Raw genomic sequence first — 24,911 nt, 5'->3', positions numbered from 1 at the left:
ACTGCATTTGCATTTTCAAAACTGTTTTTTAAAATGAGGTGTCAGGGCAGGAGAGGGAGAAGGCAAAGCTGAGAAATTTGTAGCTTCTTTCACTCGAATGAAAATGCAAGACATTGCCCTGTTTTCCCCCACTGCATCAGCTGTTTGGAGATGCTAGAATGCTACACCTTTTGTGCAGGAATTTTGGTCTGAAAAGATTTTTCACTACTGCCACAATGTAGCAACCTCTATTCTTCTCCCCCCAAAATCCTCATATTATACTGTTTGGTTATAGGAAAATGTTCTTTCAGATTACCAAAGTGACTAGTGATTTTTTTAGGTGCATTATTATTATTGTGATTATTCCATGCCCAAAATGAAACACATTTAAAGAACCTGATATTTAGAAAATTCTGACAACCTGCCCTTTGAAAATCAAGCCCCTTTAATTATCTCAAGTTGAGCATGCAGGAATAGAAGCACCCACACTCACCAGTTACTTTTGAAAAATTGTAGCTTTACAGCTTTTCTGTCCTTTACTGTTAAGGCAGGGCACAACTGGAAGAGATTGGTGATCTCTGTACGGAAGGTATGGATTGAAGTACATGGTGTTCTAGTTGGACTTTGTCACTCTGTAGAGAAGTAAAATAAATTCCTGTTCTTGTGATTTCTTGAAGTTCATACGCCCTGCGAAGAAAACAATGGTGGCTGCTCTCACCTCTGTCTGCTGTCTCCCAGAGACCCCTTCTACAGCTGTGCCTGTCCCACTGGAGTGCAGCTGGAAGATGACAGCAAGACCTGTAAAGCAGGTAAGGCTCTCTTTGTCTTTCTACAGTAGCAGCACAGGCTGATTATTAGTTGAATGTTAAGGAATGAATAAAGAGGGTCTGTTTGGGATGCTCAGATCTAAGTAAACATACTTAAAATAAGGACATTGATTCTATAAACAACATGCTCAGCTTTTTGAGTATGGATGGAGTGATTTATATAGTTGGATAAGCAGCTGCACCAATTGTTGGAAATATCTCCCATACCGTTCTGTTTATTCACTTATAAAAGGCCCTGTACTTGAAATACTGACAGGTGTGTGTATGTGTCTGCATTTCAAGTGCAGCTTCTTGTAGTATCTCTGTAAAAAAGCTAGTTATCTTGTAGGTAAGGCACTGGACTGGGTCTTAAGAGATCTGGAGTCAGTTCCTGGCTCTGCTACATATTTCCGGTGTAACCCTTGGTCATATCACTTGCAGTTTGTTTACACAGAAAGTAATTCTGGAATAGCTATTCTTCTTTGAGTAGTGTCTGTATGGGTGCTCCACTGTAGGTGTGTCGGCATTCCTCCGCTGCTGATCAGAGAACTTTGGTAACAGTCCATCTAGCCTGCACATGCGCTGCTCCTGCCTGCCCTGAGGCTAGCCAGCGTGCACAGGCAATCCCTCCTCAGTTCCTTCTCAATCACCACTGGCTAGAGACAGAGTTAGAGCTGTCTGTTCGTGGACCGTGAACTCTCTCAGAATTACTACTTTTTTAGCTTCCTTTGAAGCCCCTTTTTCTTTCTTTGCTTCATTTACCTTTTATTTTGGCCATTCTTTTACGAAAAAAAAAAGGACTTTGTCTTCCATCAGCCCACTGTACAAGGGTGTGCCCGGCTCCTTGAGCTTTAAAAAATGCCTCAGTTGCAAGGAATTTATCCTAGTGACTGACAGACACTCCTAGTGCGTTCGCTGCCTTGGAGAGAAACATATTCCACAGAAGTGTGGCTTGTGTCAGCAACTGAAGCCCAGATCCAGGAAGGACAGAGAACTGAGGTTCAAACTCCTACTCATCGAGTCAGCCCTTCAACCTCCGGAGTCCTGGTGGGAGCTCTCATTGCAACCCTCCACTTTGAAGGGCAGTGAGCTCAGAGAGACCCCTGTGAGCCACTTACATAAGGCCTCTAAGAAAAGGTCTGTGAGTCCCCATAAAGAACCGCAACTGAGCCGAAAACGATCCACAGCTCAATCAGTATCATCGGTACCAATGGCACCAGAGCCTGTCTAGATCTGGTACCCAGGGCATGCATGGTACCGGACCAACAGGACAAGTCGGAGTGCCTAAAGACCCAATGGGCACAAGCAAAGAAGCGCTGGTACCACAGGGGGCTGAGGAACATAGAAGATCCACCCTGAGCATGGTTCTGTTGGTACGGACATAAACATTGGTACTACCAAAAATGTGCCAGGCACTGATGGGACCCGACTATCAGGTTCACATCTCCAACTCTGTCACTACAAGCCTCTCAGCAATGACAGCCGCCGTCAATACCGACACCCTCCGCACCAACAGATTTCTGGTGTGAGACGGATATTTCAGTGTCCAGTGCACCAGACTCTTGTCTGCTCGGTACCAGGGCCCCAGCACCAAGTTCACCCAGAACCTTTGGCTCATCGATGATCCCCTGCCACACATGGCCCTTTTCATCGTCTGAATCAGAAAGTGAGCAAGAAGACCTAGCTTTCCAATGCTCTTCTCACCCACTGTATGGAGCCCAGTTTCAGTATGGTGACCAGTCATACCACCCCTCCGACCCACAGCCACCCTGGTTTGAGCAACCAGGGTACCAACCACCGGGCCCCTTGCCAGCACAATGGCCATATTGGGACCCTTGGCAGGCCCAAAGGCAACAAACCTCCATCACTTCTAGTGTGGCATATCAACAGCTGAGGAAGTACCCTCCTTCAGCTGCTGCCTTGAGGGCATCTGAACTCCCCAAGCAGGCAAGAGAGGAACCAGAGGCCAAAGTTGAGGAGTATGTCATTCCTCTAAAACCCTCTTCTCATTATCGTCACCAGACAAGATGGTGATGTCCCTTCCACTTTCTATGGTGGATGACTTTAAGCTGTTCCAGGATTTGGCACAGAGGGGGGCAGAGACACTCCAGATACCTTTACAAGTGGTGTTTGAGTCACACCACAAGCTGGTGAACATTCTACATGCCTCCACCTCCTCCAGAGTGGTGGCCCTCCCTATTAATGAGGCTGTACTGGACCCCCGCCAGGGTGATATGGCAGACCCCCTGCATCCATCCCACCAACTTGTAAGTGGATGGACAAGAAATAATATGTGCCAGCAAAGGACACGGAATTCCTGTTCTTATACCCACCTCCCAATTCGAACATTGTGGATGCAGTTAACTCTAAAGGCACCAACATCACTTCAAGTGCATCTCTTTATGACTGGACCTGGAAGCACCTGGACCTGTTTGGCAGGAAGGCCTATTTCTCGGCCACCCTCCAGTTCAGAGTGGCGAACTATCAAGCCTTGTGGGCTAAAGAACTATATGAAGCTTAGTTATTTTATGAACTGCTCCCCGATTCTCACAAGGACTGATTTAAAGCCTTGGTTAACGAGGGCCTGTTGGTGGCAAAAAGTATCTCCAGTCTGCACTTGATGCAGCTGATACGGCGGCACGTTCTATTTCGACTGCCATTATGATGAGATGGGCCTCATGGCTTCCTGTCCCCGAAAAATAGTGCTCAGTGCTAGCTTTTTGCATGCACAGTTCAGCTAATAAGCCTCAGTCCTGAAGTGAAAGACTCTCTGCTATCATAGAATTGGGTGCTTTTAGCAGCATATCTTGCCAATGTGCTGTTGGTGTCATTTTCTGATGCTGGTTAACATCCACTGGTACTACAGTAAGCTCAACAAACTCCTTTCACTTGTGAAATAAGGTGGGATTTGAACCCAAGTCTCCAGGATTGAAAGGCCATTTTCATTGTCTTCCTGCTGCAATTGAAATGCTTCTAAGATAATTCTTTCAGATGCTGAAAGACCTTTTATTTTTCCCCTTGCAGTGTAAGAAAGATTTTAAAACATTGTTGAATGTTCAGAAGATATAGTTTTGGGTTTTTTTTAAGCATTCATATAGATGTGTTTTTGGTGGTGGTAAACAAAGACTGTGTGCCTTTGGCACTTTGGCTATTGGCACAAAAATAACCGACTATTTATACTATGCTTTAACCTTTCCATTGTTGGGCCAGATGCTCTATCAAGGATTTTCTGTCAAAAGAGGGCAAAAGATTGGGATGGAAACAGGAAGTTTGGTTTTGCATAAGAATGTGGCCTTTTGGTTGAGTTTTATGGATTATTTCTTTCCCAAAGTCTGCATCTTTTGTGATCCAGTCTGCCTTATGCCAACATCCACGTGCTTCTCTTTGCATTCTTATTATTAACTCCTTATTGGCAAGAAGCTGACTTTTTGTTCCTTGCGTGGATTCTTGTAGTAGATGGGGTAGTACCAAGAACTGCGGACATGAAAGAATTAACTGTGTCTCCATTTTGTCCCTTGTTAGTTTCAGTAAAAATTTCAAAAGTGCCAAAGTCCCTTAAGAATGTAAGTTGAATGGCTTTCAATGGTACTTTTAGAGTAAAAAAGTACTCTAAATCCAAAAAAGAGTGCATGGGAAGTTACATTGGCATAGCTATGGCAATGTAGTTGTACTGTATAGCTATGCTGGTAAGTTTTCCCATGTAGACAAATCCACAGGCTCCTAAGTCACTTAAGCACCCGTATAGATTTTACCCTTTGGGATTAGGAGAATACACTGTGTGAGAACTATGGATTCTGCAATTCTTTCCTCAGACAGTGTTGTCTTGGGGGTTGAGCCCAGAGTTGGGAATGGTGAAATCGTGAGTTCAAGTGTGGGCTCCGCAACTGACTTGCTTGTGGCCCTGGACAAAGTACATCAACTCTGTTTTCCCCCTCCATAAAATGGGGATAATGCAGCCCTAGCAACCTACCTTATAGAGGTCCAGTGAGGATTAACTAGTTAATGCTTTTTCAATACTTTGACGATGTAAAGTGCTATATGAATTCTTGTTATATTTATCTTTTGAATTTCCATTTTCTCATATTGCTATTCTGGAATTATGGATGGGTTTGTAATGTCACAACAAAAAGGTAGGGTAAGTTGTGATTAATTTATATTAGGTTCTTTGCCACTAGTTTCTAATGAGAAAATGTTGTGTATGCTGCTCATGCTGATGTTACTAAACAGATGGGAAAAAATGTAGATGCCTCTGTTTCAAATATCACATTCAAAGCCAGTGGGGTAAAGTACAAGACTATACTGCATGTTATAGAAATGGGAGTAAAATAGAGAACCACAAGATATGGTATGTATGCAGTGAGACTCTGATAACTTTTGGATTAATTCTGTGGTGCAGTATATATAACTGTTGTTATTCTGCTGAGTCAATAGAAGACCCATCAGTATTAGGTGAAGTGTTTATTATTCTCTTGTTTTTCCTTTCTGTATTGTGTTGTACTTGCAGCCTGGTTTTTCTCTTATCCTTCCAGCTCTACACGGTTACACTATTTGACAAATCAAAAAATCATAAAAAGTTTCCAACTCTGTGGTGGATGCCATTTAATAATAATTATAAAGATAAAAATATGGGGAGAGTTTGGAACTCAGACACTGAGCACAAGAAGCTCTCCAGGAAAGTGTAGTTGCTTAAAGTGTTGTCAGCTGCTACCGTGTTGCCACACTCCAGACACAAGAGAATAAAAGTCTGTTTTGCTTTGTTTGTGTATGGTGTTTTCTTTATTCATTGACGGCACGACAAGTGCTTCATCGTGCCCGGAGAACTGCTGTGTAGAAAAGTCTGCAATATAAGAACATGTTTTCTTTTCTATTTTTAAAAGAAAAAAAGCCACATTTAAAAGCTAAAAGAAAGCCCCAGTCACCTGAAACTTTTGCAAGGGTGTGATTTTTCTCTCCCTCCAATCCCCCCGCAAGCCCACCAAAGCAGAATTGTAAAAGCACAATGTCCAATGCTTGAAAAGTATTTGAAATCTGGTTTCCCGGTATGAGAGGTTTCATGACCAAAAGGAACAATTTTAACAAATTTAAAAAGGATTTGGAGCGGAATGCCAACTGTAACCATATCTGGGATTTGAACAGTTTATGGAATGTGGATTTTATTAGAAGCAAATGCAGTAATCAAAGAAGTTCAAAGAGAGTGACTTGATTAAGGATGTACTAATTATTTAAGCACAGTAACTTATTATAGAGTAATATTTTATCCTCAGTGGCCTAGACAATGCTTTTATTGTATTACAGTAAGCAGCTTTTTCAGATTTGGTGGGGGATGGGTAAGGCAGATGTTTTGTAATATCTTTATATCACAAGATTGAAAAATTGGGTTAAATTTTCAGACAAGTTAAATATGGAATTCTGCTCAGAAAATTCATACATATTTTAAGGTGAGAAGGGGTCGTTATGGTCATCTAACCTGACCTCCTGCATAGCACAAAATTTTACCCAGTAATTTTGGCATCAGGTCCATAATTTCTGCTTGAGCCTATAGCATGCCTTTTAGAAAAAAGTTCCTTGACATAAAGATTTAAAATCCGTGTGTAATTGCACCTAATTAGTCTCTCACTCATGCAATTACCCAAACTGCATGCCTAACTTAGTCTATCTTATTAAGTCTTCAACTCCTTATTTAAGATACTTTCTGACATGAATGATTAAAGCCCTGAAAAGCAAGTTCTCCCTTCCCCTTTCTTAAGAGACATTTTATAAACATGCATATTCTACAGCTCTCTTCAGAGCAAAGCATGGTTTGGATAAATTACCACTACATTCCAGAAGTGGCAAACAGGCTGTTGGCAAGCCAAACATGAGCAGAGTTGTCTCAGTTTTGAAGTTAGAAATGTTGGGTAATTTTCTGTTTGTAGCCTGATGCTTTCACTTCTATGCTGATTCACAACAGAGCTGAATTTAATGTTTGTATTAAAGATATCAAATTTACAATCTGTTCCTTTAGCAACAAAAGTGTTCTCATCTCTGCCTCGCAATCTCATCACTGAGGATTCCTTTCTGGAAGCTCTACTCTCTTCTCCCTCACTCTCCTGAGAGGTCCCTGGGGGAAACTGGGGGTGTTTTGTTGACTTAAAAGTAGTTTAAAATGTCAGGAGAAAGCCAAGCAGATACTGTTCATGGCTTATGTTGTGTCTCCTGGTAGGGGGAGCCATTTGTCCCTCTTACTCCATATTCCAAAAGGTTCTGAGAAGTGGTATAAATCACAAGGGATCTCATTGCAGTGAGGCATTTTTAGAATGGTCTTCTTGCTCCTGCTCTTTGCAGGCTTCCTTCCCCTGAATTGCTTCCCCTGCTGTGGGCATGACAAGCAAGAGTTGCAGACTTGCTTTTACCATCACTTTGGCACTCCAGCTTGCTGCTGTCTTGTCATAATGACTCCTGTTGCTTTCTTTCCTTGTGCTGTGGGCCTTCCTTCCTCTACGTGATGTAGGCAGAGATGCACTCTCAAAATGTTGAACATTTCTTTTGTGGCTTGTCCACATGACTCAGTTTAATGACATTCAGATGTGATTGTGAAGAGAGTAGATCATGGCATAGCGTGTTCAGCATTGTCGGCTAATTGAGATTAAACCCTGGTCCCAGTGGGGTCCCATATTCAAATGCCACAGCTATATCCCCTCCTCCTTTTAAGGCTGGGTTCCTTTTAATAAACAATGGTCAGCTGCCTCTCTTGCTCAGTTCTGAAAAATGCATATTTTCTTTTTAGTCTTCAATGTTGTTGGCATAAAAGTATTGTTGCAGAATTTTCCTTCAGAATTTTCATCTTTTCCATAAAAGTGGGAGTAGCCGATTTTTCCCTTAAATGCTCGTTTTAACTTCGTCCTTTCTGTGCTTCCCAAAAGCAGCCCTCTTTTCATAAGCTTGCTTTATTTCAAAGGATCTCATTGTACGTTAATTTCTGATATCTTCTGATATCAGATAAGCCAGTCGTAGCTTCAGCTAACTAAAATTACTTTTCTTGAATAAAGAACCGAAGGCTATAACAAGAAAATAGATGAAGTACAGAGCGAAGGGCCTTTTGACAAGATGCCACCCAATTTGCTTGTTTGACTCAGTCTATACCTCCAGCTGTAACTAACTTGTAAGTGTGATCTTAGAGGAATAGTAACTAGAGAACAGCTGAGAGATCCTGAGCTGCCGTAACTGAACATGGCTGTATTAATCTCAGTGGAACTACACTATCTGAGAACTAGCTCAGTCAAAATAGCTTTTTGAAGCTACATACACAAAGTTTAAAATATTATTTTCAGTTTCAATAAGTTGATGCATTGTAATTTGTTTGACAATACTGTAGCAAATTATTTTGTCAGTCTTTCTGTGAAAATTCCTATTAATCGTATAACTTTACTACAATCGTTGCTCAACTTTACTGTAATAATATTCAGTTTGACCCATATATCATAGTTTTAAATGTTCTGTTTTATTAAATTAATGTGAACATAAGATTAATTCATTCATTTGTGTGTGGGTGGGTGGGTGTGGCGTGTCTAGATATTTCAGGAGGGGGAGTTTCAGGTTTCTTCAAATATTTTTTTCTTTGTAATCCCACAGGATATATGTATTTGTCTGTCTCATACAAGGCAATTTTGTTGCCACTCCTTTTTATCAATTCATCTCTGACGTAGGAGATTTTTTACATTTCCAGAGCCTGTTTAGTCATGAATACTGTTTTATAATGAGTTCTTTCTGAATTTTTGTTACAACGAACTAATCCAGAGTCATCACCAGGTAAATTTAAAAACTCAGTTAAATATTGGGTCACGTGGTATTTCCTTTAGAATTCTGCAAACTTTTCCTGAAGGAAGAATTCCATGCATTAATCTGGGCATTCTAAGATCTGACCTAAACAATCTCTGGGTTGTCTAGTGTATACTATTTATTCTCCTTCTTTATAGGGAAAGCCTGCAGATCTCTTACCCTGCCTACAGTGATTGAAGGCAGAAGCAGACCTGTTGTTCAAGATAGGATGAGAGTGGTCATATTGCTGAATGCCACAAGTTTTGTTTTGTCCTAGCAGCTGCAGGCAGGTTCAACTTTGTAACCATTTTCTACTATTTTATATTAAGTCAAATTTAAAATAGCCCAAATACCTGTTGTCTCAAGAAGAACCTTAGCAAATATTCAACTATGTTATACAAAACAGAACTAAAATGAGTCCTTTGCAGGAGAAAAAGCTAAGGACACATCATGTCAACACGCTACACCTACTACTGGCTTTGAATGCTAATTCCAGGTCCTGGTTTTTATCTTTAGGGTCCTGAACAGCTTGGGACCAGATTTAATCAGAAACAATGTCTCCATTCATGACCTTCCGAAGACAGCTGTGCTCCTTTGGGACAACATGCCTGAGATTGCCCAAGGGGAAGCTCTGAAGAGCCAGGGAGTTTGAATACATAATGATCTCCTGGAGGAGATACATTTGGTTATTGCTACTGATTGGCTAAAAATTATTCCCACATCTAGTAGGTGCTGAAACACCCCTTTATCCTTCGCTGCCCACCCACTTGTTTGTTCTTTTATTTCATAAGCTCTTGGAGCTACAGCGTCTGTCATTTTACTGTGTACAGTGCCTAGCACAATGGGGTCCAACCTGGTTGAAGTCTTAGCTTAGAGATGAGTTTTTCTGGGTAAATTGGAATAAATTTGAATAAAATGCTTGAACTCTTTTTTGTTTACCTGAGCATGAAGATGATCACATTTAACTTGAGGGTGATGTCCTGATCCCACTGAAATCCAATGGCAAATTCCCAGGGCCAGAGACCAGGATTTTTGCCCAGGATATTTTTGGATACTTTGTGTACTGCTCTTGGATTACTCAAAAGTGGCTTCTGTTTAAAATTCCTTCTTTGGCCCTGTACCCAACCTGGACTGAGGGAGAGGCTGCTTTACTGTGCTTGGATAAAATCATTGGTTTATAAATTAGTTATGAATGTTCAAAAAGCATGTACTGAGAGCACAGTAGATGCTTAAGTGTAGTGCTGTGAATGTTCATATGGGCAGGTATCTGTGTGAAAGGCCTCATGGCTGTTAGTCATAGAATCATAGATCATAGAATCATAGAATATTAGAGTTGGAAGGGACCTCAGGAGGTCATCTAGTCCAACCCCCTGCTCAATGCAGGACTAACCTCCGCTAGATCATTCCAGCCAGGGGTTTGTCAAGCCACAGCTTAAAAACCTCTAAAGATGGAGATTCCACCACCTCCCTAGGTATTCTATTCCAGTGCTTCACCACCCTCCTAGTGAAAAACGTTTTCCTAATATCCAACCTAGACCTCCCCCACTGCAACTTGAGACCATTGCTCCTTGTTCTGTCATATACTACCATTGAGAAAAGCCTACATCCATTCTCCCTGGAACCCCCTTTCAGGTAGTTAAAGGCCGCTATCAAATCTCCCCTCATTCTTCTCTTTTGCAAACTAAACAAGCCTAGTTCCCTCAGCCTCTCCTCATAAATCTTGTGCTCTAGCCCCCTAATCATTTTTGTTGCCCTCCGCTGGACTCTCTCCAACTTTTCCACATCTTTTTTTGTAGTGGGGGCCCCAAAACTGGACACAATACTCCAAATGCGGCCTCACCAATGCCAAATAGAGGGAAATAATCACTTCCCTCAATCTGCTAGCAATACTCCTACTAATGCAGCCCAATATGCTATTAGCCTTCTTGGCAATCAGGGCACACTGTTGACTCATATGCAGCTTCTTATCCACTGTACCCCCCAGATCCTTTTCTGCAGAACTGCTGCCTAGCTTGTCAGTCCCCAGTCTGTGGCTGTGTATGGGATTCTTCCGTCTAAAGTGCAGGACTCTGCACTTGTCCTTGTTGAACCTCATCAGATTTCTTTTGGCCCAATCCTCCAGTTTGTATAGGTCCTTCTGTATCCTATCCCTACCCTCCAGGGTATCTACCACTCCCCCTAGCTTAGTGTCATCTGCAAACTTGCTGAGGGTGCAATCTACCCCATCTTCCAGATCATAAATGCAGATGTTGAACAAAAACAGCCCCAAGACCGACCCCTGGAGCACTCCGCTTGTGACCAGCTGTCAGCTAGACATGGAGCCATTGATCACTACCCATTGAGCCCGATGATCTAGCCAGCTCTCTGTCCATCTTATAGTCCATTCATCCAACCTGTACTTCTTTAACTTGCTGATAAGAAGACTGTGGGAGACTGTATCAAAAGCTTTGCTAAAGTCAAGGTATATCACGTCCACCGCTTCTAGTCATCCTAGTTGACTTCACAATCAAGAATAGGGCTAAGGTGACAGACAGAGGCCTGAATTCTCAGTTACACTGAACACTGTACACATGAGGAAGTTATACCACTATAAGGTAGGGTATGAATTTAAACATTATCATTATACTGGTATAACTCTTATGTGGTCATTCTTATTCTGGAACGAGAGAGCCTTTCTTCAGTTTAGCATATGCTTTGTAAGTGGTTTAAATTAGGCAGGAAAAAAGCCACACTTATTCCCAAGTTAAGGCCTTTTCTACATTAGAGAATGTTGTTGATGAAAGTTACGGCAATAATCAAAAAGCGCTATCATTACAACACTTGTGCCTGTTCACACAGCACTCACATTGCCAAAGCATGTCCACAGTGGGTGCTCTAGCACTGACAGTGAGAGAGCAGCTGTGGGCAGTTATCCCACTGTGCAGCTCACCACCTTGTGCCACTAGGAGTTGTGGGAAGCTGGAGAGGATCGCGGTGTGTCATAGGTGCAGGCGTAATGTCTCATGATGCAGTGATTTCCATCCCATCATTCCATGGGTTTCTGACTACATTTCGTGACATTTTTCAATGGCCTCAGTTTCCTAGGTGCCTGCCATTTCTGTATGAAAGGATGGATCCTGCACTGTTCTCCACTGTTGTCAGGGTTCTGAACACATCATGGCTGCTTATGCAGTATATCATGAGCTCACAATCGAAGGCGCCTGACCTGCTGTGTGCTGTGCAAACAATGTCGGATTACTGTTTGCATTCATGGAGCATTTGGGCATGGGGCACTGTTGTTTTTGGGCACATGAAACAGGTACTGAGTGGTGGGATTGCATCATTTTGCAGATGTGGGAGGACAAGCAGTGGCTGCAGAAATTTTGAATGCGTAAAACCTCCTTTATGGAACTCTTTGCGGCGCTCGTCCCTGCCCTGCGGCATAAGGACACCAAAATGAGATCTGCCCTCTCAGTGGAAAAATGCACAGCAATTGCCGTGTGGAAGCTTGCATCTCCAAACTGCTACTGGTCAGTCGCTAATCTGTTTGGAGCCGGGAAGTCTACCATTGGCGCTGTGTTATCGCCAAGTGTGCAGGGCCATTAATCGCATTCTGCAACAAAGGACTGAGAGTCTTGGAAATGTGTATGAAATAGTGAATGGCTTCACAGCAATGTGATTCCCTAACTGTGGCAGGGCAATAGATGGTATGCATATCCCAATTTTGGCACCGGGCCATCTTGTGATGGATTACATCAATAGAAAGGGATACTTTCCTATGGGATTGCAGGTGTTTCTGGATCACCATGGGTGTTTCACTGACATCAACATGGGTTAGTAAGGGAAAATGCATGATACACGCATCTTCAGTAACACTGGCCTATACAGAAAGCTGCAAGCAGGGACTTTCTTTCCAGACCAAAAGATTCCAATGGGGAATGTTGAAATGTCCATAATGATCCTGGGAGACGCAGCCTACCCTTTACTGCTGTAGCTCATGAAGCCTTATACGGGCAACCTGGATAGCAGCAAGGAGTACTTCAATAACAGATTGAGCAGGCGCTGAATGACAGTTGAATGTGTGTTTGGCAGATTAAAAGCTCGCTGGTGGTGATGCCTTTATGGCAGGTTAGATCTAAATGAGGAAACTATTCCCATGGTTATAGCTGTCTGCTGTGTGCTCCATAATATTTGTGAAGCTAAGGGTGAAAAGTTTCCTCCTGGGTGGAGTGCAGAGACAGATCGCTTTGCAGCTGACTATAAACAACCAGATGTCAGGGCTATTAGAGGGGCACAATGGGGGGGGGGGGGGGCATTTAAATGAGGGAGGCCTTGAGGAACCGTTTTGACAATGAGCACCAATAAGGTGTCTTTGTAAACAGCTAAACTGCTAGGCAGCTTGCACGGTGTATCAATGTAAGCTGCAATCACCGTGTGTAAGAGACAAATAAAGATTGCATCTCTCTCACAGAGTATATCTTTATTAAATAACAGTTATTCACAACACACACAAAAAGCTGGGCTGGTGGGGAGAAATCAGTGAGGGGCAGTGTGAGCAATGACAGTTGGGTATAAGTCCAGCTCTCATTGTGGAAGCTGTCTGAAGGAATGGAGTGAATGGGGTACCAAACAGGCTGGGGGTTTGGTAGGAGAGCATGGAAAGCAGTTCTGTACTGGCTGCACAGGGGGGGGCGAGCATGTGCAAATGCAGTCTGCAGCGTTATGAATTACTTTAGCAGCTCCATTTGCTTCACTGTGGCTTTTATCATGCGCTCATGACCTGCTATCACTTGCTCCTGGTTTTCCATCCTCTCCTGCCTATCAATTTTTTGATTTTTGGTCACTGTCTCCATGCCCTTTTTTCTTTTCTTTTTTTTTTTTTTTCTGCCTCAGAGGACTGGAGGAGTTCTTGGAACATCTCTTTGCCTCTCCGTGGTTGTTTTCTTATCAGCTGCAGGTGCTCAGCCCTTGTGTAGGGGTTTCCCCTCAAGGGCACATCTGTAGAAGTACAATAAACAATGAACAGAAGCATGATTGATTGTCAGTGCACTAACAGCTTTGATTCATTACTGTAAAATACCCCTGTTTCTCACTGTCCCTGGCAAGTGCACAGCTCGACAATTGCCATGGGCATAGTGAGTTGTGCCTGGGGGGAAGGGATCATTCAAGCTGAGGAAAAGGTTCTGGGTGGTTGTTTGGGCTATTGATGCAGGTAGATAAGGACAAAATTTCAAATTATGCCACCATTTTCCACAGGTGGGGAGGCCAGAGAAGCTGGTATTTCACTCCTGAGAGTAAGCAGTGATGCTAGGGTGCATCTCCTAAATGCTAGCAGCTTCAAACTGGGTCCCTGTGCTGGTCACTTGTGTGCTACTTTGGTCTCTGCACAAGTGATTGCCAATTGGCGCGGGAAAGTTTCCTACAACGTGGGAAGAAACAAAGCAGCTTTGCCGAGGAATCTCTGGCCAAGGATTGGCGAATACCTCCGGGAAAGTTTCCTAGAGATCTCTGGAGGATTCCCATGAAATCTCAGTGTGCACACTTTTCCACCGCACTGCCTAGCTTAATAGGGGAATGGGAAGTACATGCAAACACAGTTAGTCTTGTGCATTTCTATCCCTTCAACCAGCTGTATAATGCAACAAAGCAAAGGACAGCTGTACTTTATGTAACCGAGTAGCATCAGCCCAAAAAAATCACTTACCAGAGCTCCCCTTTCCTGTATCCTGTACACTAGAGCTGGAGGGCTGAGACTGGCTCGAACCCTCCCTAGTGTAGACATACCCTCAGTCTCTGTACCTTAATTCCCTATCTGTGAAATGGGAATAATAGCACTTTTCTACCACACAGGGGTGTTAAGAGGATAAATATGTTAAAAATTATGAAATGCTTAAGCATGGGGGCCATGTAAGTATCTTAGAGAGAGGTGCTGGCATTATTGCAAGTTATAGCCTCTGGTCAAGACTTTCAAAAGTGACTAGTGATTTTGGGTGCCCAATCTGAGACACCTTAAAGATCCCAGATTTTCAGAGTTGGATGCTCAGTACTTTCTGAACCTGAAGGCCCTTTAATATGTTTCAAGCTGGATGCCCAAAATCGGTAGTCACGTTAGAGAATCTTGTCCCCTCCCCAATGTCTCAGATTGGAGGCAATCTTCATTTTAGTTGCCAGGTACATGCAGTCTTGTACTGATGTGGGGAGCAACTCTTCGTGTCTGTGTGTGGGAAGTGGTCCTCATTTTCTCAAATTGAGAGCAGCTTTCTTAGTGTGGGGTTGGAGGGAGTTGGTTTTTGAGAGGGAGTCACAAATGTGACAGGAGTTTCTTTCAGGGGGTGGGGGAAAGCTATGCTGTCTCAAATTAAGTGGGGAATTGCTCTTTGTAGCAGGTATTTGTCAGTTAGGGAGAAGGACAGCTTCTGCTTTTGTGCAGAAGAGTTTGCTTCCCTTTCCTACCCTGATCCTGTTGTTTGAGTAACTGGGAAGGCTGGTCACCATGACTGTCATATGTCTGCTAAGTCTAGTGTCTCATGCCCCTTCACTTAAATCTTTTTACCATGGGGGTTAGTGTAGTTTTGATAATTAAAATGTCAAGGTGTTCACCCATCTCCTTTGTATGTATATTTTATATAATACACATATGCGCACACAGTTCTGGGGTTGAGCATTAGTAAGCTGTGTTGTTAAATAACCGGACAACTAACCTGGAATATTCCATGGAAAACACATATAAAACAAAAAACCTTTCTAAGACATTTACCCATACAATTAAACTTTTGTCACCACTATTGAAAAGCTCCAGCTTGCTAATACATATCTCATTCTGAGTAGTAAAAAGAAATGCATATAGCTTAGTTTCATGTATGGAACAGTCAAGACTTTTTGAGTAAGTACCTCAACTGCTAATTTACAAATGAACAGTGAGTGACCTTTGTGAAAGGGAAGGATTTGGCGGTCATTTGTCATTTTGGATAATTGCTGTAAATCAGTTCTCAATTAACTGAGAAGTCCAGTTCTAGCATTGTTTCTGGTATGTAGGGACCATAAACAGCTGTCTGGAGCCTTCCAGCTGCATTTTTACATGCTGGAAGAGAGTCCTATACAAGCTGTAATTGTATGCCGCCGTTGGTTTTGGCCTGTATTTGTTGGTAGCTATTTATTTTCTTTAAGGTGCTAGTAATACTGATATGGTAGTAATTTCCCTGTTACCCACACTCAGCCCTCGTTCCCCAGACCTTTCCCAGATACCTACACTTTCCCTGACCACCACACCCGTGCCCAGACACCTGATGTTCCCTACTGATTAGGTGTAGCACAGGAAGTTCCATCTCCTTTAAGGGCTGTACTCGCCCCTGGATCTGCACATAGGGCTCATTTAATGAGTGGGAGTTATGCTCCTACAGTAAAGATAGAACGTGCATGTGTGTGAAGCATTGTGAATGTGTGTGTGCGTTGTTTGTACACTCCCTCTTGTGTATTCTGTGGTTTCAAAATACTCTTCATAGCTACAATTAATTTGAGTAAAACTATCTGGGTTCCAGTTAAAATAAAATCTGGTTTGGGAAACACCACAATCTGTGTTTATTTCTAGTAGCCCTTTGGGTAATTAGTCATAGATTTTTCCTTTCCTATACCCGCTCTTGATGAGAACAGGAGGACTCTTACTACTTCTAGGGACCTCTTCCTTCCCTCTGTTGAAAGGATCCTTTGCTTACCCAGTGCATTACTGATATTCAGTTCCTTAGTTACTCTGAGCAGGAGACTTCTTCCAAGAGTGACGCTGATGCAGTTTCATATACTTGTCACAGAAGGAATTTGTATAGTGCGTCCTGTTTATGCCCACTCCCGCTATTCTCATAATATTCTCATAATCTCATAATTAATTATAATAAGTTATCATTAATTATAATAAATTAATTCTCATAAATAATTCTCATATTGCATGATTTCCAGCGGCCTGGATTGAGACTGAGGTTTGCTTTCTCATCTGGGTCTTCTGGGCACTTCACAGATGGGGAGACCATCATAACAGAGTTCAAACCACATTTTATTCTGATTCTTAACAATTTAATATAACTGTGGGTTTAGAATACTGTTTACATGATCAGAACTAGTGACCCAATAGCCCAAACTGCTGTGCGGTGTTGTAATGTATTCAGTAGAATTGGTTTTCTGACAAGGTGGAAGCAATTTTAAAGATAAAATCCAATGGAACAAATGGTAGGAAAGGCCCAAGGAAAATAGCATGCTACTCTTATTTCCAGAGACCTGTAGAGTAACCAGCCTTTCATAAAGCATCATAAAGCGCACGTCCCATTTGACAATGCATTTACTTATATCAGGAATAAGAATTTTCTCTTAAGATGCTATCACTTCAGTGTATGTACCAAAGTCAAAGCATAGATCTTCCATCTTGGGTCGTCCTGAGGTTGGTGTAATGTAATATATGTTTGATTCTCTTCTGCCTTTACCTCATTTCATCAGCATTTAATGAATGAGGTTTTTCTTTATTCTGTTCATTCACTTGTAAATTGCCTTTCATGTTTTAGTCTCGCTTCCCCTTTTTTTTGCAGATTAGGAAATGTTTTTGTTTTTTAAAGTCTGCTTTTGGTTGAGAGGCATTAAAGAAGTGCAAACTACAGATACTTTTCAGTTTTATCAGCCCTAATCTTCAGAGCTAGAGAGTGAACTACGTTGAAAAAATCATTTTCAGAAGCAGCCCCTTTTAAAAGTAAACTTTTAAAATTTGAGTGAACAAAATCAGTAGAAAATGTACTGTGGGAACACACCCACAGAGGGATAATTTAGATGACCTACTGAGTCTTTTTTGTGTCCAATTTTGATGACTTTATGGAAGTAATGTATGAAATAATTCTATAGTTTTCCAGTATGGCCTTTGTGTACAAGACCTAAGCCTGTTTCTTTCTTTGTGGCAAATGTATTTAACAGTGTCAAAGTAGCTAAAGAACAGTTGAGACACTGCTTTGATTTTCTTTTTTAAACCCCATTTTACAGTTGTTTGTAACTTTCTCTACAGTGTTCCCTCTAGGATTGACATTTTTAATGGTTGGTGTTTGCTCGGAAGTGAATTTTCTGTGGGCGCATAATACTTGGAATGTAATAATGATAACACTTTAACAACGATCTTCAAAGGACTGTATAAACATTAGCCTCAAAAGGGCTTATATGAGGTACAGACGTATTCCCATTTTATAGAGAAGGAAACTAAGGCGCAGAGAAATTGTGACTTGTCCAAGGCCACACAGTGAGTCAGTAACAGCTGGTATTAGCATTCAGGAGTACTCTGTTCCCAGTAAATCCATTCCAGTAAGCCAGTAAATCTGACCCTGTGTCTGGGTGTTCTGTTCAAAGAGAATCAAGAATGTATCCTCTATATATCTTCTCTGTGGCTATTTTTATTCTCTCCCCTCCTCCCCCCAAGATTTTTTTCCCTTTAATTGAGTACTTTTATTGATTTATATGCTGGTGGGTTTGATGACCAAACTCCTGTTTATTAGGAATTGGTTAGTGATATGGGATGGTCACATACCCTGGCATTGTTGGGCCAATTTTCATACAATGCTTTCTTATTCTGAGTAAATAGGGCTCTATATTCCAACATGGAAAGGATAGGGAATTTTCATCTCAGTGCATAACTTGAAGGTGATATTTATATTTTACAGTATCCTTGACAAGGAGCATATCTCATTTCTGGTGCTCAGGCTTCTAGCGAGATTTCTTCCCGTGACTTTTTCAGGATTGACATTAAGATCCTTTAGGAAGGGATGTGATTTCCTGGTTAGTGAAAACTTGCAGATGGGACTCCTGAATTATATACCCAGATGTGTGGCCTCAGGTATATTGCTTAACCTCTAAGTCAGTTTCCCCATCTTTAAAATTGAGGTAGTATTGACCAGCCAATCTCCAGTTTCTATCAATGATACTACATTGATTGGTTTATTAATGCTAGTTTGCATGAGTTTTCATGAGTATTCTCTAGTCCTCTAATTAATGACAGGGCAGTCTTATGGTTTTTGCTTCTGTCCATCAGTAAAAATGGAAGGAGACAAAATACATGGGATACATCTTATCAAATGTTTAAAGATCATAGTGATAGGGTAATCCTGCCTCTTGGGTTGTAATAACTTTCCCTTGCTATGAGGGAAGCAGCTTTCTGTCAGCTGCGTAAGTTATTCCATGTTGGTGACTTCATCAGATGTATTGTTTGTGTTTTTCTAATGAGTATGTGCCATAACTGCTTCTGAAATGGAATTTGCCGGTTCCGGGAAAATAACTATTCTAGATGTTTGTTACTGAAGTAGTAAAAAAAACTGGACAAATGTATGCATGTGTAACATGCAAACCAATACAGAGCAGTTCATGAGCCGTGTTTGTGCTGTGGTATTTCCTTCCCTTGTCAAAAGTGTTAATTTTCCCTGTTGCTACCTATTTGTGATTTAGCCATGTCCAGTCCAAATGAGGGCACTGAGGACTCACTTTCTGCTAATTTTTGTGCACTACTTTTCCTCTGCCGTCCTTATCCTCAGTCAGGTAAACTATGCAAATGTGTCTACTGTCTTCTGTGCTCTTACTGCTCTACCAGTTGGCCAAGAGGAAGTTCTCCTTCAGCAAGTGTCCCCGGCCCAATTCAGCCACTTCATATGGTGCATCAGTGTTCCATTCACCCAGGGACTGAAGATAAAACCACTGTTCTGTACTGGGATATGTAGGACTGCTGGTAAACACCATGGCAGACTTTCTCCTACATTTAAAAAAAAATCCTTTTACGTGGATCCCCAGCTATTAGCACAGCTTATTTCAGTTTCTCGGATGTTTTTTAATTATGTGGAAAAGTCTAAGAACAATAGTGATGTAGCTCGAGGCACAATTCCCAACACCAAACTAAAACTTCCTATAACAATCTCTGTATCACTTCTCAATTCCTGCAGTTGGAGTGTTAAGAGCAGCTAATGAATTATGTGGAAAAGTCTAAGAACAATAGTGATGTAGCTCGAGACACAATTCCCAACACCAAACTAAAACTTCCTATAACAATCTCTGTATCACTTCTCAATTCCTGCAGTTGGAGTGTTAAGAGCAGCTAATGTATGTTGTCATTGTTTTGAATATTGGCAAGATTATTAAATAGCATGGCAATTTTTTAAAAAAAATTTACATTTCCCATGATCTACACAGAATAACAAAGGTTGTTCTCTCCTGCATCATACTTTGAAACTTTGCCAGATAATTCATTGTTCCATTCACTGGAACTAACAAGATTCTTTGCTCATCTGTGTGTGGTTTCTTGAAGTCTGGCTGGTTTATCTAGGGTGATGGAATGTTTGTTCTTGGATGGCTAGTAAAAGATTTGCTTACTAAGTATTGTAATGAACTGTTTTTTAAATGTCACTTGTGTATCAATGCAGAACTAAGGATTTTCCTTTACAAGTTAAACTTTACAAGTTATCTATTTTGCCCAGAAAATAATGGTTGTAAAAGAAGTTCATAGTGACTAGTCTATAGCAAAATAAAATAAAATAAAACAAAAAACAAACAAACAAAAAACATTTTAGGGGAAAAGAGACTTATAATGGTGCATTGTTCTGTCCTGATTAGCAGACAGACAAATGGGAAAGGAATAGCATGGCGTTTTCTGGCATGGATTAGCAAAGGCAACCTCTGCAGTCTACATTTGTGTAGGTTGGATGAATAAATTGGAGCATTTGTTACTGTATTATAGATGTCTTGTCACTTGTCAAATGTGAAGTGGGCTGAGGGGAGAATAAAAAAGACTCTTGTCGATCTGGTGAGATGGGCTGCTTCGCCGCTGTCGGCTCTGATTGGAATTAATTTTGTTGATAGAATGCAGCTGCCATTTTCAGCACTGAAGCATGAATTTTTAATAATAGCAAGAGCACAAAACAAAAAAATCTGAGCAAACACTATACCTAGCTTGGGTATTAAATTTTAAAATTAATGGATTAACGGGATGGGGGGGAGTGGAACTCCATCTGCAAAACAAAAAAGATCCCTCTATTCTGTTTCTACATGGCTTCTTGTTAACTACAAAGAGAGAACATAGTGTTTGGGGAGTGAGAATAAATGACCAGCGCTGTGTGTTGGTTTTTTAAATTCCAATATAGTTAGCATTTGTTTCTATATGCAAACCATTAAAATTCATCGGTTTGTATGGATATTAGATATACCCAAATGTTGCACAGAAGGTCTGCAGAAAGCTTCAGGGAGTGGAAAGCAAAAGAGAGACTCAAGAATAATAAACAGTTTAAAGTTATACCAGTTGGAAAAATAAAACAGAAATTGAACTTAGGACATTACAAATTCCTTCAAAGTGGAAATTTCAAAGGGATCCTAGTTTTTCAAATGTAAAAAAATCATCATACATGATTTCGCATTGTAAAATGTTTATGCAAAAAGTGTGTGGTGGTACACATACATTCCTTCCTTTTTTCCCTGTGGGCCATGGTTGATCTAGATCTTTATATATAGTGTTACGCCATGTTTTCACTTGCTGTGTTTTGACTTGAAACCTGTATTGCAGCCTTATATTTTAATAGTTTGTATTTTTTATGTGAAAGCTTTTGTTTGTATGATGCTAAACATATTCATGTTACAATGCCTGGTAATGCTATTAAGGATTTCTGAGTTGTATGGTTATGAAAGTGACTAATTTGAGTGGCTTTACAATTAATTTGGTTAAGTAAATGCTGTAACGTTTGAATTTGTTTAGTCTCCTTCTAGTGGTGTAGACAGGTTCTAAAATGTCTAGTAGTACACATTCTGCAGTAGAGATGTTATACTATAACAATTATGTAGTGTTTTGCATTTTCAAAGCACTCTACAGACATTAATGCTGAAAGTGCCTCTGTAAAAGGGATAGGCCCCCATTTTACTGATAAGGGAAAAGAGGTGATGTAATTTGCCAAGGGTCACAGAGGTAACCAGTGTATGGAAGGACTAAGATTAGTCTGCAGCTCCTAATCTTGTGCTTCAAGCACGAGGCTACACTTCTCTCCCTCCTGTTCTTTCTAGCAGAAATTATTATTAAAACAGAAAAGATGCGGAATAGTAATCACTAAGCTTTTCACAGGGAATGTTCAGTGCATGCACAGTTTTTGTAACTATCTTACTGAATGTCTGGCCAAGAACCATGATTCTTTACCGGCTTTCAGTCAGCGTAGATAACTTACGGAGAAACTTTAGTGGCACATGCTGCACCGTCTTCATCCCCATGTCTCTATTGTCTAAGGGTCTAGATACGTGGCTGTCAGGAGAATGGTTACAGAGCAATGTAATTTCATTAAGAACAGATGCAGTACAGCACCATGTATTGTCAAGCAGCCAAGTAGGCCTAGCAGTTTGCTTCAATAATGCAACCTAGTTCTCATCACCCTAAGGCAGAGAAAATTAAAGTGCATCAACATTCACTAGCTTCAGCCACTGTTGTGCTTTGAATGTACTGCATCAGATAATGGGGGTTTCTTTGTGGTCTGCTAGTCAACAGAGAAAATGGTCAAATGTTAAAGAAATGCCTATGACTGTACGGTTCTAATGTCCACAGTTTTTATTTTTTTATGTGCCTTCTCTGTACACCACCTCTAGCAGAACCATCTAGCAAGATGTGTAGCATCTTGAGAATTTAATAAATAGCACAGCCTGGGCTGTTGAGTGTGAAAGGGACCTTTTTCCTTCTCAGAAGCCTGGGATCATGTTGGAGTTGCCACATAGCTGGTAGGGATGAAGGTGCAGTGGCTGTTAAGAAAGTGATGTGAAAGGTTATCTGTCCCATCCAGAGTTAATGCAGTTATTACTGCATCTATATGTGTGAGAGAGAGAGAAATGGATAGACTGGGTGAAAACCTGCAATTGGGACTGGCGGAAGAGCTGAGTCCTCCCTGCCTTGGAGAGCATCAGACTGCCTTGGTGTTATTTATAGATTTTAAGGCCAGAAAGGAGACCATTGTGTTACTCTAGGGCTTGTCTTCATGTACTGTTCTACAGCACTCCTGTAGCACATTAGAGAAGATGTTAGTAATGCCCACAGAAGTGCTTATCCCATCGGGGTAGCCAATCCACCTTCCTGAGAGGTGGTAGCTATGGAAGCTCTCCCATCAACATAGTGCTGTCTATACTGAGGAGGGGGGTAATTCGGCATAACTATGTTATTCATGGGTGTGGACTTTTCACATCTCTGAGCAGCATAGTTATGCCAATATAGGTCTGTCTGTTTTGTAGACTTGGCCCTTGTTTGACCCTCCTGCGTAGTGCTAGCCAGAGAACTTCTCAGTAATTCCTTTGTCAGGTCCATTTAACCTTGACCCAGTTCACTGTGGAGAGAGGAAAAACAGAAGAGAACTAAGGTGAAAATGCAATCAGTTGTGTGAAGAGGCTACACTACCAAATTAGACTAGTGTGTCTGTATCGGTGTACAATGATGCCCAGATACTGAATACTGGACATCTTCAAAATGCGTGTAATATCCCTCTCTACTACATTATCAGTTATCAATATATTCAGTGCCTCTCTGCTTTCCATTAACTGTACTTCAATATTATTTAAGCAGATCAGGGGGATTATAGACACATTAATGTAATTAAAAGTGGAATGGAGAGACTCTGATATATATAAGTTTGTAAGGGCTTTGTGTAACAGAGCAGCTGATGTGTGCAGCAAAAACCTCTCCTCTTTCTTGATGCAGTGGCGTTGACAATTTATTTAATAAAAATATAATATTTTAGTATTATGATCAAACAGATTTATTCTGGTATTTTGTAATGCTCACTGTTGAGTTTTTAAACCTGATTTTTGCTTAAATAACATGAAATGTAGTACTTAACTTTGATTCCCCACAAGTTAAAATTTCAAATCAGTACTTTGTGGTAAGTAATTAAATGTGCCTTGTTTTAGACCGTAACATAAACAAAGCCATATGCCTCTGTTATTGAAGCATGCGGTCTGCTCTCCACTATTACAGCTTGCTGTCCTGTGTCACAAGATGTTTGTGTGTCATCCTAATACCCTTTTTTTGGTTGGTTATCAGAGTGCAAGCCTACGTGGTTTACGTTGGATCATAGAACTGTTCCCTGTCCTGTTTTTAATTTCTCACAGATTGAGGGCTCCATTTCAAAAGTAGCACCTATGCTGAATCTGGATGGTAAGGGAAACATTGGGGGGGAAATGCATCTGAATTATCATATGGGACATGAGAGACCTGGGTTCTATTGACAGTTCTGTCAGACTGAAACATCTTGGGCAAATCATTTCATCTTTGTGTGCTTCTGTTTTCCCCTCCCATCTTTTGTTTCTCTTGTCTGTTTAAACTGGAAGATCTTTGAGGCAGGGCAATGTCTTTTGCAATGTGTACAGCACGTAGCACAGTGGGGCCTGATCGTTGTTAGAACCTGTAGGTGCTGTCGTAATATACAAATAATAAAAATAAAACCAAAAATGTTACAAGAAATATAAAAATGTAGTTTTGAAAAGAAACCATGAAGTGCTTAAGTATTACTCTCCATTGCAGTTGTAAATATATGGACCATTTACAATTTTGATGTTCTTCCACTTCTGTTTAACATTGAATTCTAAAATTAAGTTTGCTGATTTATTTTCTCTGCAGATGGATAGAGTGGTCCACCATTTTAAGCATGGTTTAGAATATCAAATTACCTTTAGGATATTTCAGTGTTTATTTTAGCAAAGGGTATCTCTTTTGGTAAAGTACTTAAGAACAAATACTGTGTCCAGCTCCAGTAGTCCCTTTTAATCATGACAAGAACCTGTTGTTGCTTTAGAGAAGGAAAATTCTGCTTTCTGTGTTCAAGAGAAAAAGGTGGCTTCCTAAAGTGACGTGACCTAGGACTGCTGTTCCCTTGGTCTGGCCAAAAAGTGACCTCTTTGTATCCTGGTAAACTGCCACAAGTTTCAAACTTACTAAGCTAGAATTCAGCTGTGTGTTACAACGAAATATTTGTATTCTGCTTGGTAGCTTTTGGGGCCAGCAAAATCTCCGTCATCAGGAAATTTGTCGGCAAATTACTTTCTTGGGTTGGGTAGAAGAGGCTTTCCACAACTGAGCTTATTCTTTTCCCTCACTTCATTGTGCTCTGGATCACTAAAGCCTTCCTCCAACCCAGGACTTACTTTAGAGCCTCAGTGGAACTCAGAGGGATTGTTTAGCGGTCACCGGAGGTATTCCCTATCCCCTTGAGAGGCAACTGGTAACCACTGAAGTGGGAGGGGTAGGGCACAATGGCAGGCCTCCCGTCATCACCACAAACATGATCAACTTCCTGGTGACTGCCAAGGTCCCCTCCAGCAACAGCCTCTTGCCTCCCA

The 24,911-nt window shown here is 41.2% G+C and overlaps 1 protein-coding gene across 4 annotated transcripts in view; it reads left to right on the top strand.

Annotated features, from left to right (window-relative positions):
• The window catches only part of LRP5 (LDL receptor related protein 5), a 233,707-nt gene that overhangs the window by 94,739 nt on the left and 114,057 nt on the right, over nucleotides 1-24,911 (top strand). For all 4 annotated transcript variants that reach the window (XM_067540474.1, XM_067540473.1, XM_067540472.1 and 1 more), the window contains one exon: nucleotides 657-788. In XM_067540474.1, the coding sequence (XP_067396575.1) occupies nucleotides 657-788 (132 nt within the window). The remainder of the gene's footprint in view (nucleotides 1-656; nucleotides 789-24,911) is intronic.

Source organism: Emydura macquarii, unplaced genomic scaffold (assembly GCF_026122565.2).
Source record: "Emydura macquarii macquarii isolate MOO-44397 ecotype Brisbane River unplaced genomic scaffold, CSIRO-AGI_Emac_v2 contig_587, whole genome shotgun sequence".
Taxonomy (NCBI): domain Eukaryota; kingdom Metazoa; phylum Chordata; order Testudines; family Chelidae; genus Emydura; species Emydura macquarii.
The sequence above is the reverse complement of the archived record's forward strand: the minus strand, read 5'-3'. Positions and strand labels throughout refer to the sequence as shown.